Here is a 16,141-nt window from a genome sequence, read left to right as displayed (position 1 = left end):
ATTTTATTTTGCAACAACCTTACTCCTTCTATCTTCTCTACCTTCTTCTTTCCTCCTCTCCTTCCTCCCTTCTTCTTCAGTACACAGAGTTTAATTGTAAGAAATAATCCCAACCTTACAAAGTGGATTATTTTCTCTAATCATATGACTATTAAAAGACTTTAGCCACAGTTGCTAAATTTGACTTATGAATCAGTCTCTTACTTCAAGAGATTCAGCTTAAATCTTATCAAATTGACACTGGGGAAATAAATAGGACAGAAATGCTGGGGAAACTAAAAAAACACAACAAAAATACCAGGAGCAAACCTTTGATATCAGAAAACAGGAGAGAGCAGAACTGCAAACATCTTTACTTGTATGCATACAATACAATGGGAGTTACTTGTGTTAGGACTGTGGCCTTAAATATATGGCTGTGTAAACAATTGGATTATTTGGCTCTGGGTTCAATAATTATGACTTGCCACTGAAAGAGAATGACTGGGGCAACCGACAGGCCTCTCTGCTTTCACTCAGAAGCAGAATGGATTCTTTGTGCGACTGTAAAACACAGAAATAGACACTATCTTGGCATATCCAAGCTATTTAGCTTCCAGAGTACAATACAATGACCTGATACACTGGCTATACATGAAATTGGCCACTGGAATGTGTATTCCATTGTTTACTAATGTTCAGCTACCATTCACTATTCAGCGTCCCCATCATTATGTTTAATACACATTTCACAGTAGCCAAATAAGTTTGCTCTCAAGGGTACTTTGAACAAGAGAACATCAGTCAAACCTGACTCACAGAAAAGTTGAAATACCAATGGATTTTTCATTTTTATTAGCTATATCAAAGAAATATATTTCAAGCCCTGTCAAATCAATCAATCAATCAATCAATCAATCTATCTATCATCTATCTATCATCTATCTATCATCTATCATCTATCTATCTATCTATCTATCTATCTATCTATCTATCTATCTATCTATCTATCTATCTATCTATCATCTATCTATCATCTATCTATCTATCTATCTATCTATCTATCTATCTATCATCTATCTATCTATCATCTATCTATCTATCTATCTATCTATCTATCATCTATCTATCTATCTATCTATCTATCTATCTATCTATCATCTATCTATCTATCTATCATCTATCTATCATCTATCTATCATCTATCTATCTATCTATCTATCTATCTATCTATCTATCTATCATCTATCTATCTATCATCTATCTATCTATCTATCATCTATCTATCATCTATCTATCATCTATCTATCTATCTATCTATCTATCTATCTATCTATCTATCTATCTATCTATCTATCTATCTATCTATCTATCATCTATCTATCATCTATCTATCTATCTATCTATCTATCTATCTATCTATCTATCATCTATCTATCTATCTATCATCTATCTATCATCTATCTATCATCATCTATCTATCTATCTATCTATCTATCTATCTATCTATCTATCTATCTATCTATCTATCTATCTATCATCTATCTATCTATCATCTATCTATCTATCTATCTATCTATCTATCTATCATCTATCTATCTATCTATCTATCTATCTATCTATCATCTATCTATCATTTATCTATCTATCATCTATCTATCATCCATTCATCCATCCATCCCCCATTTTTCCATCCTGGGGGGAGGGAGTCAAAGCAGTGGTCACTGGTAACAAGGCTTTTTCTGTCGATGTGTCCAGAATCAGAAAATCCCCCATTCCTCAGCACATTTGCCAAGAACCATTGCCCAGTTCCCAAAATGCATTTAAAGCTTCTATTGCTGATTTTTATCTCTCTAGTCCTCCATGTAAAAAAGTACAATGGAGTCATAGAAATTGGTTCTTTCTTCCTTCTTTCTTGAGTTTCCTCTCTTTGTTCCAGATCGTTTATATCTGTCCATCATTTCATACAGAGCAACTGCAGTTCTCATTGCTTAGCCTGGAATGCACATATCTATCCTGAGATAATTTACTTCAGTGTTTATTACAGACAGCCCTTGATTTACAACCATTCATTTAGTGACTGTTCAAAGTTATGGTGGCACTTTAAAAAGTGACTTATGACCATTTTTCACTCTTACAACCATTGTGGCCTCCCATGTTGCAGTGTTCTGGTGTCAAAATCAATAGGGGGACTAGATTCACTTAACTGTGGCAAGGAAGGTCCTAAAATGGGGAAAAACTCATTTAACTGCCTCGCTTAGCAACAGAAATGTTGGGATGAGTTGTGGTTGTAAATCAAGGACTACCTGTACTTCCACATGTAATGCAAGCTCAAATTGTGCTATCCTGCTAATCTGAGATTCACTTCCTGTAGGATGTTCTCCTTCAGCTGATCGCTTATATAAGCAACAGCAGTGGTGGGATTACAAATTTTTAACTACCGGTTCTGTGGGCGTGGCTTGGTGGGTGTGGCAGGGGAAGGACACTGCAAAATCCCCATTGCCTCCCAATCAGCTGGGACTCGGGAGGCAGAGAATAGATAAGGGCGGGGCCAGTCAGAGGTGGTATTTACCAGTTCTCTGAACTACTCAAAATTTCTGCTACCGGTTCTCTGGAACTGGTCAGAACCTGCTGAATACCACCTCTGAGCGTCAGGCTTAATCAGCTAACTTTATTTCCTTCTCCTCTTTCATGCGACTCATTCCGTTCTTCCCGAGTAAAACAATTAATAAGAATTGCAATCTAATTCAAAGAATTGTTTTAGGCTAATAAAATATGTTTTATCTAAAGAAGAGCAAGTCTGATTTCACACAAAAAGTCAGCCAGGTTTTTGTTTTTTCTTTGCCCGAGGAAGCAGTGCACTTGATTGGTAAACAGCACTTAAAAACTGCAGCTTCTCCCATTTGGGAAACAGTAAAAGTAATGAAAACACAAAGGGAGGAATATGTAGCCAAGAGGCTCCTTCTTGCTCCAACCACAGCTGACTGGTTCTGAAGAAGGGCAGAGATGTTATCTCTGGCATGAAAGCCGGCTGCGTGACTTTGGGCTAGTCCCTCCCTCTCAGCCCAACCCACAATTACAACCTCCAGGGTGGTAATTGTGGGGGGAAAGAGGGGGAGGTAGAACTACTTGTGTACATTCACCCCATTGAGTTACTTGTGAAAAAGTGATACTGGCAGGATAAAAACCTAATAAAAAAAAAGATGCTTCTCAATGGAGCTTTTAAAAACAAACAAACAATTAGATAGCCATGAGTAATTTTAAAACTTAGAGTAAGGCTCTATTTATTAATATGCCATCTAAGATAATCGAATTACATTTTTTTCCACGTAATTGCATTAGTGTTTTTAGATTGTTGGGGGTAAAATGCTGACTCTGTAAACTGCTTAGAGAAGGCTGTAAAAGCACTATGAAGCGGTATGTAAGTCTAAGTGCTATTGCTATTGCAATTACTTACATGCTAAAGTTCAGCAAAAAAAAATTCAAATGCTGCACGGGAAGTAAGAATGATATTTAAGTTATAAGGCAGTGATCCAAGGATTAAATTAAAGGTGTTTCTGTTGACAAATCATGTGCTGTGAAAATTGTGGGAGGAGGGAAAGCGCCATTCCATTTAATCTTGTGTACCGAAACAAAATAAAACAAGATAGAACCCATTGCACTTTATACAATTTTAGATCATGCAACAAGAAGAAAGCACAGAAGTAATTCAGGATTTCAAATGATTCAGGAGTTCTCAAGCCAGCACTACTACGTGTAATTCCAGCAAAAACAAATAAAAAAATAGCACGCATTTGACATAAACCCATTGAAGACTGCAATACTAATGAAATGCTTACCTTTTCTCTGAATAAAAATCCGAAGCAAAGGATTAGCAGTAGAGACCGCTTTGTGGTAGTTGTCATCATTATTAATTGGTAGGAGATCTCCGTGAATGTCTGTATATCCAACTAAGACCTCAACATTGGGTATTTTGTGAACATGCTGAAGTAATCCATAGAATTCCTCAAATCTCCCAGGCTTTGATCTTTCCAAAGAAAAACGTCGGAACTCTGCACCAAACTATAAGAACCAGAAAACATTAGTAACACTCAGACAATAGAAAATGTATCAGAATACTTTATAATTGTCAAATACATGGTGGGGATTGCACCCAAGATAAGAAAATGAAAGTCCTTGTTCCCAATCATTTATGGAATGTCTATCTAGCTTTGCATTACAGTACCATTCTCATTCACTGATGTTCCCTCTTTTATCCTTCGGTGGTCTCTACATCCCAAAGTACTTCACATATGGTATATAGCGAATTCTCACTTATCATGATCCAATAGAATCAGGGATGTGCGGTCAGGGGAGGCAGAGCCTCACCGCTCTCATCATGAAAATTAAAAAAAAGGGAAAAGGGAAAAGGCGCTGAGGAGCCTTCTGCACATGTGGTCCGGGAATGGGACGTGTGCAGGAGGCTCCTCTAGCCTCAGCCTCCCTCCTGAACATGTGGTCCCATTCCCCGCCTTCGTGAGTCAATATGAAGGGGACCGTGGCTCACGCTGATGACGTCACCAGCCTCACCAGCCATAATTCTCACCGCACATCACTGAATAGAATATATGTAGCTAAGGGTTGAACTGTGGAGTCCTTGATGTCAAGTGTGGTTGTTTGCTTGCAGATGTTTCATTATTTCACTAAATATCATTGTCATGAAACATCTGCAAGCAAACAACCAAGCTCAGAGAGCATCAAGGATTTCACTTACCATGACTGTTCATGCAAGATCACCCTACAAGATCAGAAGTATGGGCTGAATAATTTTCCATTCCAGGGAGATTTGTGAGTTTCAATTTATAGGTATTTACTTTTCAAATGATTGAGCTAAAATCTGAGAAGCTAAAAAATAAATTGCAACTGCATATAATTTATTTAACATTTTAAAAAATCTGGCCTAACTATATGACTCTGGGCAGTGTACAATAATGAAAATAAAGCACAAAATAAAACAAAGTTCCCATACCCCTTTAAAACAGAACCACACATTAAAGGAAAAGTAATATACAAACACACTATGGCCAAAATCCCATTGAAATAAGATGGTGGAACTGCCAATTAAACATGGCAAAACAGGGCAACTGTCCCCACATTATATTCCACAGGGAGGAAGTAAATCCAACAGGACCAAGAAGAAGGGCCTTTTCTATGGTGGCTCCCTCCTTGTGAAACATCATCCCTACGAAGGTGGTGTTTGGTCCCTATTTTGACACTCTTTCACAAGGCGGTGAAGACAAGGGGTGAAGTAGGGTTATTGCTTTATATTGTTTTTATATTGGGTTTTTATTTTTGTAAGCTGCCAAGACACTGAGAATGAGTTAGGCAGTCATATAAATTTTCTTAAGTAAATAAATGTCAAGCCACTGGTCTTCCCCTTTCTCACTAGCCCCAAGATCTCTTGACATTCATACAAGATTTGACACATGATATTCAGTAACTTGAAAAGCAGTAATTACGGCACAGCAAACAAATGCATCTATACATTTGTATTTTTCTCTTTCCAATAATACGAACCCACAAATGAGTTCTCTATCCAACACAATCTGGCTATTCAGTAAGTATGCACAGGATTACACAGTAAATCTCCTAAGCGGTTCCCCTTTACAGGTTCCCCTGTAATTGAACTCTACATCCTCTTCTGTTACAAAATGCCCCCCCCCCCCCATGTTCTTGCTCACTCACTTCATAGTCTGAAATTTATTTGGAAAGGAAATACCAAAGTACTTCTCTACATCCTTCTAAATCATTATCTTCCTACCTTTGGAGGCTATTATTTAATAAGGAATGTGGTAAGAGCATTTTACACCTGAATGGACAGGATGTTGGATTTTTTTTGGTTCATGCATGTCACCTACAATCCTACACAATTATTTAAGCCTGTATATCAGGCGTGAAAGTAGAAGAGGAAATTATAAATATAGGTTTCCTTTTCCAATAGTTGCACCTGTGGATATTCCATGTTTCACTCTGTATATCTCACAATGCCTTTGACAGAAATAGCAGCAGAGAAAAGATTCAAATGGTATTTTCTACATTTAAGTTCAATCAATCAATCAATAGAAAAAGCCTAAAGATAAAGATGCTTTTCCAGATTTACTGACAGCATCATTAAAGCAATTGGTCATTACCTTCTTCCAGGGTATTTTTTCAACTTCTTCTCTGTCTAGCCAAACAAGGTTTAAAAACATGCCAAGACAACATGCTTAAACCTTTAAAACCAAAGTTTTCAAAATGCAGAAAAACAAGCAAAATACAAACCAAACGCTCCCACCTACCGAAATCTAACAGAAATTATAATAAGGTAAAGTAACAGGAATTAATATTTATAGCAGTTGGAAATCTTTATATATGCATGTTTGATCAGTTTTTAAACTGAGGTTCAAGTGTATGTGAATTTCAAATAACATTTCAACTTGCTTGGCCTAAATTTTTAAGAAACCTGATACATTTCCAACTTCGCTGAGGCCCAAATTTGGCTTAAATTTTATAGAGGCTTACATGCAGACTTGCTGCCGGAGATTTTGCCTTAATCTTCAAAACATTCCTGACCACCTCGATTTTACAAGGCCATTTTACATAGTCAAAGACCACAAGCATTAATGGGGATCTATGATTTTGCCGCCTATATGCTTCAAGAGGACTTTGCTTTGTCTGAAACAGTAGATTTTTAATGCTGATTAAAGAGAGAGATTTAATCTCTAATGCAGTGGTTCCCAACCTTTATTTGGCCATGCCCCACCTAAGCATTTTCAAAATCCTGATTCCCCCTCCCCCTATAATTCTTACTTTACTGAACAAGTGAACTCTACTCACGTGGAGGAAGCCTAAAAGGCCCTTAACTTGGTTTAAGCAAGGTTCAAATTGCCCCCATTAAAAATCAAATTGACCCCTGTGGGACATGGCCCCCACATTGGGAACCACTGCAGCCCTCCCTTGGTTAAAACGGACATATTTTCCATAGTTCTTTTCTTCTCCAACTCACAGAATTCCTTCCTTCTTGCTAGATTTGATGAAGTTAGATGGGAGTTCAAAAGCACTTCATTATAAGTGTTTTTGACTCTCTGACCGATGAAGTAGAATCAGTGTCATATCTGCTTCTTTCTCTCCTTTATGCTCTGGTTGAGCTTTTAATAAAGACTCTGTCAATCAACGATGATGGAGCTCAACAACATGATGGCACAGGTAGTCCTCAAATGACAAATCATTCATTTAGTGACTAAAGTTACAACAGCACCGAATAAAGTGACTTATGATAATTTTTCACATGACTCTTGCAGCATCCCCATGGTCATGTGATCAAAATTTGAACACTTGGCAACTGGTGTGTATATTTATGATGGCTGCAATGTCCTGAGGTCATGTAATCACTTTTGATAAGCAAATAAGGAAGTTAGATTCACTTATCAATCGCATTACTAACTTAATTGCAGTGATTCACTTAACAATTGCAGCAAGAAAGGTCATAAAATGGCACAGAATTCACTTAATTGACTTGCTTGGCAATGGAAATTTGGGGCTGAATTGTAGTTGTAAATTGAGGATTACCCATAACAGCTATACTAAACAAAATTACACAGATAGGCTCAATCGATTTCCAGAAACCCGGACCTAAGAGAACATCCAGGTTTACAAAGATATACAAAATGCCAGGAAGATTATGGGCAAGTGACTATTAAGGGGCAGAGTGTTCCAGCCACAATGACAGAGAAGCAAGCTTCCTGGTCCTGCCAGATGGTATTGCTTAATAGATGGGACCTGGAGCCCGCCTACCTTGCCAGAGTTAATGAGATAGACAGAGAAGGCCAGAGAAAGAGGTCCCATAAATAACCCTGCCCCATGAAGGTCTTTATAGGTAGTAATTGTCTCCTTGAAGCCTATTGGGTGGGGGAGGGGGGACCAGGGTAGCTTGCAGAGCAATGGTACAATACAGGCATACTGAGGGGCACCCACAAATGTCTGCATCACGACATATTGGGTCAATTGCAGCTTCTAACTGCTTTTGGTGTAGACCACATTGCAATTCAGATGATCAAGGCATTAGCAACTGTGAATGGCTCTTCCTTCCAATACAATGATGAAGTTAGAACTAGTTGTGAAAACAGTTATCACATATGGATGAACTGATCAAAGAAATAAAAAACAATCATCCCTGTGGTGTCTTATTAGATTTATATCTCAGCTTTGTTTAACCCAGAATACCTCTTGCCTTCTATTTTCACCACAACAATCCTATGAGGGTGATTAGTTTGCAAGAGATCAACCTCAATACTCCATGTTGGCTTGTAAAACATTTAAATAAATGGCCTTAATTTCAAACTATCTTGTATCTTTGTAAACATCTTTATTGTTGAAAGCTGTCTAGAGTTGCTGTGAGCATATATATTTTCTAAATCAATCAATAAAATCCTATACAGTCCATTAACTTTATATTATACAATAATCAAGCAAAACAGATGTGTTGTGTTGTCATACTTGTGTATCTACATTTTTTAAAAACCTGCATGAGTAACTTCTATCATATTGGTAGAATTATAGGTTGTTTCCAGATATTTACTCTGCAACATTTATGCTTCGTTCCCTCACTTTTCCATGATCCAATCTGAGCCAGTCTTGTTCAGTACTAGTATTTTTATTCAGTATGTGCTTATATCAAAGTACCAGAAAAGACCTATTTTTGTCCTATAACAGCAATAAACTTGTATGATATAAAAAGTGGATTAAGAGAAAGTGATTGGTGCAAAGTCATCCAAGGAGCTTCCATGGCTCATAAAGAATTAAAAACTAGATCAGACACCATAACCATTGACACATATTGGCTTTCCATTGTTCACTTATTTGTTTGAGATTTGATACTTTTTCCATAGGCCAGGAAATCTGATTTTTTTTAATAAAGAAAACTGAGTCTGCATTTATTATTACTCTTCCATCTTTGTTAGAATACTTTGGAAGATTGCTCCTTTAGCTTATCCATTTTCTTCTTGCATGCTGTCACTTTCAATACTGTCTTATATTTTTGTGTATTTCTTATATTTATAAAATAATTAAACACATACTTTTTCTGTTTTAAGTTTTTTTTTTACTTTATTCTATAACAATGTTCCCATCTTTTTTTATTAAGCTTTGTTACAGATCATTAACAGATGTATACTTAAAAGGGTAACAGAGATGTAAAAAAAATCTTTTCCTGACCACATCATCATGCCATAGTTAAAAGATCAGATGAAAGATGAAAGGGAAAATATGATATCTCTAGGCTCCACTCTTGTTCAGGATAAAAAGTTGTTTTAAGTCTGTCCCACACCTTCAGGATTGTTCAATTTCCTAATTTAACTTTGTAAATATAAAAATATTTATAGTGCTAGATATCTTCTCAAAATGCAAGTAGTGTTGAAAATGCAGTTATGAAATAATTGTACTTGCTACACAAGAATATAACATGAATGGAACATATTCTCCCTGACTAGTGCCAGTCAAATTTTTCCAATTCTTCATGGATTCTTCATGTACTGTACAAAATTCAATGTATGCATGTGCAACACCCCCCCCCCCCCCGTTTAGTTCTCTGTTTATGGTCCTTTTACATCATTCTATAAATATTTTCCTATCTATTTTCATAAAGATTCACTACAGGTCATTAACAGTTGTATATTTATTAGGAAAAGATAAATAAATATTATTTAATACTCATTAGCTTTTGTTATTCATAATTAAAGAAATAAACATTAGAGCTTTAGGAAAGTTTGATTTCATGCCATATTTTCTTTATGCAACAGTACATGTTCAAAAGAAACATGAAAAGTGGTAATACACATGAAATATTGTTACTCAGATACAACTTAGAATTGCAGTTATTCCTTCATTTTCAGAAAGCTTTGGAACTAGCAGTTTAGAAATGCAGCCATTCTATAAAATCTACATATTATTGGGTTATGATGATCAGTGCAAGCAAATTAATTGTCTTAGTAAAAAGAAAGTTAAAAAGAATATAGGAAATACAATACAGAGAAGCTAGGCTAGTAATGGATTAATATTTTAAAGGAGTGGTAAACCTAACTATATAAATAGGGAAGAGAACAAGAATATTGTGGATTGTATTTCACATTAAATCTAAAATCCTGGATGCCAGGTAAAATGTGTTTTAAGGATCATGTTTGTTGCTTATCTAAAATTTTAGTTACCTTCAATAAAGGGATTTAAACTATAACTCACAGCAATTACTGTCAAAATATAGTTTATTCCTCTCGGTGCTTAAGAGCAATGCCAAAACACTTCACCTGATCCACTAATAGCTAACACAAAAGTAAATGAATGATAAAATGTTCTCTCCTAGTCTGACTATAGTATGACACATCCTGTTACACAAAATGTCATGTGTATCACAGCGCACCACTTCAATTTGTGGCATGACTACACAAATAATACAAGGCAGCTTAATCTATAGAAAAGTATAATGTACTTGGGTGTGTTCAAGAACATAGAAGTTTAGAAATCACCTCAGGGTAGCTATTTTGTATAGATACAATTAGCTTATAGTTAGTAAATGACAGGGCCTCGGAGTATTCAAAAAATGCCCTAAAATGGAAATTAGTCTATGCTTTTTTCAAAAACAATCCACTGTAAAATTGTACTATTACATCAATTTTGTTTACTTTTAATATCAGAACTCAAGCACCTTAGGTGTGCACAATTTCAAAAATGCTTAAGGTCCCTGCTCATTAACGTCAAGTCTGTAGTTCAATTAACATGGCTAAAGGAAACACAAGGCTCAAAATGGCATCCCTTATACCCTTTTCTGATAAGAAATTCTACAAGTTTTTAAAATGTGATCTGATCTGCAACCAGATTAAAAACATTTAAACTCAAGAAAAAAAATCAGGACAACTTCTGAATAATGCAGTACATCACATCTTTTAAATGTCATCTAAGGTTGCATGGCACACTGCAGAATCTGTGGATTAACAGCTACGCCTGGGAATGGATAAGGGTGACTAATCATTGCTTCCTCAGGTAAGACAGATACTTGATTAAAAATAAGAATACTTCCCCCACTCCCCGCAAATAGCAAAAGGACAGAATTCTAATACAATTTCTGAGATTCTTCTCTCTGGGCAAAACTAGTTATTACAGCATGGAACAAATATGCTGTGCGTAGAGGGGAACGCAAACTGTGGTAAAGAGGTAATGCCTACACATAACCACACCTTATTAGTTTATACCAATCATGAATATTGGCCAACATCTCTTAGTTCTATAATCATCCATACTCCCTTTAAAACTTCTTACTGTACACACACACACACACACACACACACACATTATAAAGACAAGGGGCAATTCTAGCATTTTCCTGTACAAAACAAAATGGTTAATACTTAACTCAGAAGAATTAAGTCAGCTTCTAATGAATTCCCACATTCAATTGTTGGAATTAATCATTTAAAGTACATTTTTTTAATGAACTGGATCCTGCTGATCCAAACCCTACCTAGTCCCTACTCACCTTCCAACAAACACTTAACCCTATATGAAGGTCTGCTAACATGGCATAAGAAGGGGGTAGGTTTTAGTTATGGAAACATAAGTTTGTTTCGGGTGGGCAATGCATCATCAAATCACGCAGGTAACACACACAGAACGTTGTTTCTTCTTAGGATATAATCACATCCTAATCCTAATCTGATTTTTTTTTTTAAAAAAAAGAGGTCGTAATTCGAGGCTGGCGGTGAACTGTGCTCACCACCTCGGATCGAAAGTATTTCCTTACACCTTATAGCAGGTACAATGGGAGGGCAAGTAGGCGGGGGGATTATTAAACCCTCAATAGAAATGCCCTCTCTACATGATCAGGAACACCCTTCTGCCTTCTCCCCCACCCCCGCTACAAAGAGGTAATAAAAGCCAATCCTTAATTAAAGGAAACCTTTCCTAGATCCCCGAAACATGACAGCCGCCTCCCTTTCCAATGTTCTCTTCCTTCCTTTAACTACAATTAAAAAAACAATTTTAGGGGGTGGGAATGAATTCTCCCCCCCCCCAATCCCAGCCGCTGAACCCCCATACGAGGAAGCCCATTCCTGCTCCCACTCCGTCACCCACCTTGCTCTTCACTTCCATAGTGGCGAGGCCGCGGCTTCCCCCGCTACTACCGCCTCCTCCACCTCGTGGGCCCCGGTTCATGCCGCGCGGGAACTCGAAGGTCGGCTCGGCTGGGCGAAGCGAGGGAGGGGAGGGGAGGGAGAGCGGCTCGGAGCTCAGCCGCCTTCCACTAATGCCACCGCCTCCCGCCTGGCTCTGCGGAATAGCCGACGCGAGCTCGCCTGCCCGGGAGCTAAAGCAGAGGGGGTGTGCGTGCGTGCGGACGTGCGTGCGTGCGTCTGTCTGCCGGGCCAGGCTGCCTAGCGTTGGCACCTGTACCTCCAGGGAGGGGGAATCGGGATGGGGTGGGATGGGGGAAGTAAGACAGTGAGCAAAGGCACGCATGCGCGCGCGCAGCCCATCGGCGGGACGGGGTGGGGGGTGGGAGCCGCCGCACCTGCGAGCCCTTACCGCGCCTGCGCGCTTGCTTCTGCGGGAGAAAGGAAAAAGAGGCGATACACCTGCTAAAGCAGGGCCACGGGGGCTGGCTAATGCGCTTGCGCCCGGCAGAAAGGTGAAATACCTGCTGGCCTGGATTCCAAAGAGGGATTAGAAGAGGGCGCATGCGCGTTTGGTTTACGCCAGAAACTATTAATTGGGGGAAAGAGATCGGGAAATTCTGTCCGCAGGTGGGGGTTGCAAGTGGAAGCGCAAGTTTCTGAACAAGGAGCCTTTTCTGTATAATTCCTCTTTTTGTACGCCCTTCCTTTTCTTTTTCTTCTGAAGGTCAGCAAGGAATACACGATTTTTCTCGTTAGTTTTATTCTCCAACAACTCCCTAGGAACTTCTTAGTTGAAGGAATGTCAGCCCAGAAGCCTTGATCCTAAGGAGGCCAATAGCCCGATCCTGCTCAGGGAGAGAAGGCAGACAGGTTGGACATTAGGAGGCAAACTCCTGGATCTGGAACCCCTGTTGTGTTCAGCTGTGCAATAGTTGTGTGGACGGGGTGGGTTGAATAAACACAATTGGCCCTATTTATCATCATGCTTGACCTCATTTTTATTTATTTATTTATTTATTTAATTTGTTGAACATGTACAAGATAACAGGTATAAGTATAAACATGTACATGAACAAAGGAAATGAGTACAAATAAATGTTGACAGTAGGACAGGGACGGTAGACACGCTGGTGTGCTTATGCACGCCCCCCTTGATGGACCTCTTAGGAATGGGGTGAGGTCCACGGTAGACAGTTTAAGGTTGAAGCTGTGGAGTTTTGAGGATGTAACAATGGAATCAGAGCATTCCAGGCATTGACCACTCAGTTGCTGAAGTCGTATTTTCTGCAATCGAGTTTGGAATAGTTCACCTTGAGTTTGTATCAATTGTTTGCCCATGTATTGAGGTTGAAGTTGAAGAAGTCACTGACAGGTAGGACGTTGTAGCAGACAATTTTGCGTACCTTACTTAGGTCAGACTGTAGTGGCTTAGTTCTAGGTTATCCAAGCCCAAAATTGCAAGCATAAGGGATTATGTTGTGAGCAGAGGAGTGGAGGACTCTTCTCATGAAATACCTCTCGACCTGCTGAATCGTATTAATGTCCGATATACAGTGTGGATTCCAGGCAGATGAGCTGTATTCGAAAATTGGTCTGGCAAAGGTTTTGTATGCCCTAGTTTGCAGTACAATGTTACCGGAGAAGAAGCTTCGCCAAGGGTGTGAAAGATTTACACAATCATAATGTGGCTTTTGCTTGAAAAAAGGATCCAAATCAACGCAAAAAGTCATTTAGATATTGTGCTGTGAAACGAAGATAAGTTGTGCATTGTTTAGATGCAAAGGAACAGAAATTCTGGGGGATCGTATAGAAGATTTAGAGATTATTTATTTATAGTAGGATTGTGGAAAATCGTCACTGGATACATTATGAATTACAGGGACAAATTACTGGCTGTTTGCACACAGTAAAACATTTTCTTACAAACAGAGTTGTAAGAAGATCTCTGAATATCTTGCATGCTAGGCATCATAGCTGGCAAGCATATAAGCTTTTGAGATTTCAAAGTGTGTGAATTAAGCAGGGCATTGCAGAAGGCATACAAATGAAGAGATTAAAATGAAAATGATATTAAAGTCCTAAAATTCATTAATTCCAGAATGGCTTTGAACTAAAATAGCTAACACCAAGATAATGTAATAATTAGGTTATATAGATTTTTATTCTATTGTATGGTTTAAAATTTTTCAGTTGTATCTAAAAATGATCAGGACCAGGAAAATTTTAAATGCCCACTAATCTAGAAATATCTTTTATATCTTAATTTTTTAATCATTTAATTTTTAATAATAAACATTTTTTTATCTTATTTCATTAATATTCCTTTTGATTTGGAACCCTGTGTCTAGCTGTGCTTGATGATTATGCAATGGTACATTTTATTTTTTTTTAAAGCATTTTTCTGGGTAAAATATATTCATTTAACTAAGTGATAGGTATGAATCAATTACAGGGTTCAATGAATCAATTACAGGGTCCAGTATTTAGCTTACATTCTACTGCAATGCATTATACCAGATTAAAGCTTTATTAAATGAAAATGAAGAACCTCCTTTCATGGACTCTTATGAAGTCACTGTAGTATGAATAAATTCCAGTCTGTTACATCAAGTGTATAGAAGCTAATATATCTTATGAGCCTTTTAGCTTAGAAACTCCTTGTTTATTTATACACCTCCCCCATGCGCACGCGCACACACACACAAAGGCACATATAATTAAAAATAATAAACAATCATAACTATAAATAGATCAGGCTACTTTGTATTCAGGATTACCATGCTAAAGTAATACACTGAGTTTGATAGAATAAATGACAGACAAACAAGCTTTATCAAGGAACAAGTAAAATTGAATCTGGATATCATTGGCTATAAAACATACTCAGAAGTTTTAAGAGTAATAGATACTATTTGAGATATTGCAACATTCCTAGGTTTTTTAATAAATTAATTTCAATAGCTGTTCTAGAATAGCTGGTTGGATTTGCTTTCACTTTTTTTCCTGAAAGGTGGCATAATAAACTTAAGATGTTGAATCTAAACCAAAGAGCATCCTTAATGAATTTTATCTCATTATCCAAACAAATACAAAAATGACTCTTTCCCATGATCACATTTTAGGGAAAGCTTTGATTCAGGCTAATATAAATGCCTTATTGTGTGGAACAAGAAGGGTATTTACCATAACTGACATTGTAAAATTTGCTGGCCTTCCACCTTGTGATTCATGCAATTCTCTGTTTCACTGGGATAGCTAAAAGCCCAATCAAACTAGTCAGACTAGTTTGGGAAAGTGGGAAGTCCCTATTATCCTTCTGCCCCTTCCCAGGGAGAGAAGAAACAAGTACACTCCAGCTCACACCATCCCTTTATTACAGTCCATCAAAATCCACAGTCAGTAATGATCACCAGTCTTGAACAGGGCTATAACCCATTCTTCAGAACAACCAGAGGTCCGGAGCAATGGAAATTTGGAATAAATGGTATACATTGCAGTCCCTCTAGGTTAAACCATTGAATGCGCAAAACATCATTGTCATTCCCAGAATGTTAGGCTATAATATCATAGCTGTAAGATTTAGAGTGGCTCTCTAGCCAATGGACCACTTCTTCACTGACACCAAGCCCCACCTTCCAAGTGCCCACACTTTTCAAAACGTTAAGGGCTGGCAACCCAAGACCAGACACTCAAGTAGGAGAAAAGAAACCAAGTCAGACAGACATGCAAGTAACATAGGGGAGTGTTCTTGCAGAAATGTTAAATCCTTATCAGCTGAGCAATGGTAATTTCTGCCCAGTAGTTTGAATTGCCAAACAGCTAATTGGTTGTGTGTTTTTGTTGCCACAGATCCATAATCTGATTTGCTGATGGATCTGACAATCTTACCCAGAATCACAGAAGAGTTGTCCAATAAGGCTTCTTGTCACATTGTCTGAGTGATCTCCTTTGCTAGCAACCTTTACTACTGATACGGCCATCAG

The 16,141-nt window shown here is 37.9% G+C and overlaps 1 protein-coding gene across 1 annotated transcript in view; it reads right to left on the bottom strand.

Annotated features, from left to right (window-relative positions):
* Positions 1-12,459, bottom strand: part of PARD6B (par-6 family cell polarity regulator beta) — a 34,788-nt gene extending 22,329 nt beyond the window's left edge. Inside the window, exons 1-2 of the mRNA XM_081947044.1 lie at positions 12,118-12,459; positions 3,819-4,041 (exon numbers count right to left, since the gene is read on the bottom strand). Coding sequence (XP_081803170.1) covers positions 3,819-4,041; positions 12,118-12,198 — 304 coding nt within the window. The 5' untranslated portion in view covers positions 12,199-12,459. The remainder of the gene's footprint in view (positions 1-3,818; positions 4,042-12,117) is intronic.
* Positions 12,460-16,141: the final 3,682 nt, after the last annotated feature.

Source organism: Natrix helvetica (genome assembly GCF_964273705.1).
Source record: "Natrix helvetica genome assembly, chromosome: 3".
NCBI lineage: Eukaryota > Metazoa > Chordata > Lepidosauria > Squamata > Natricidae > Natrix > Natrix helvetica.
Note: the sequence above shows the minus strand (reverse complement) of the source record. Positions and strands in the feature narration are given on the sequence as shown.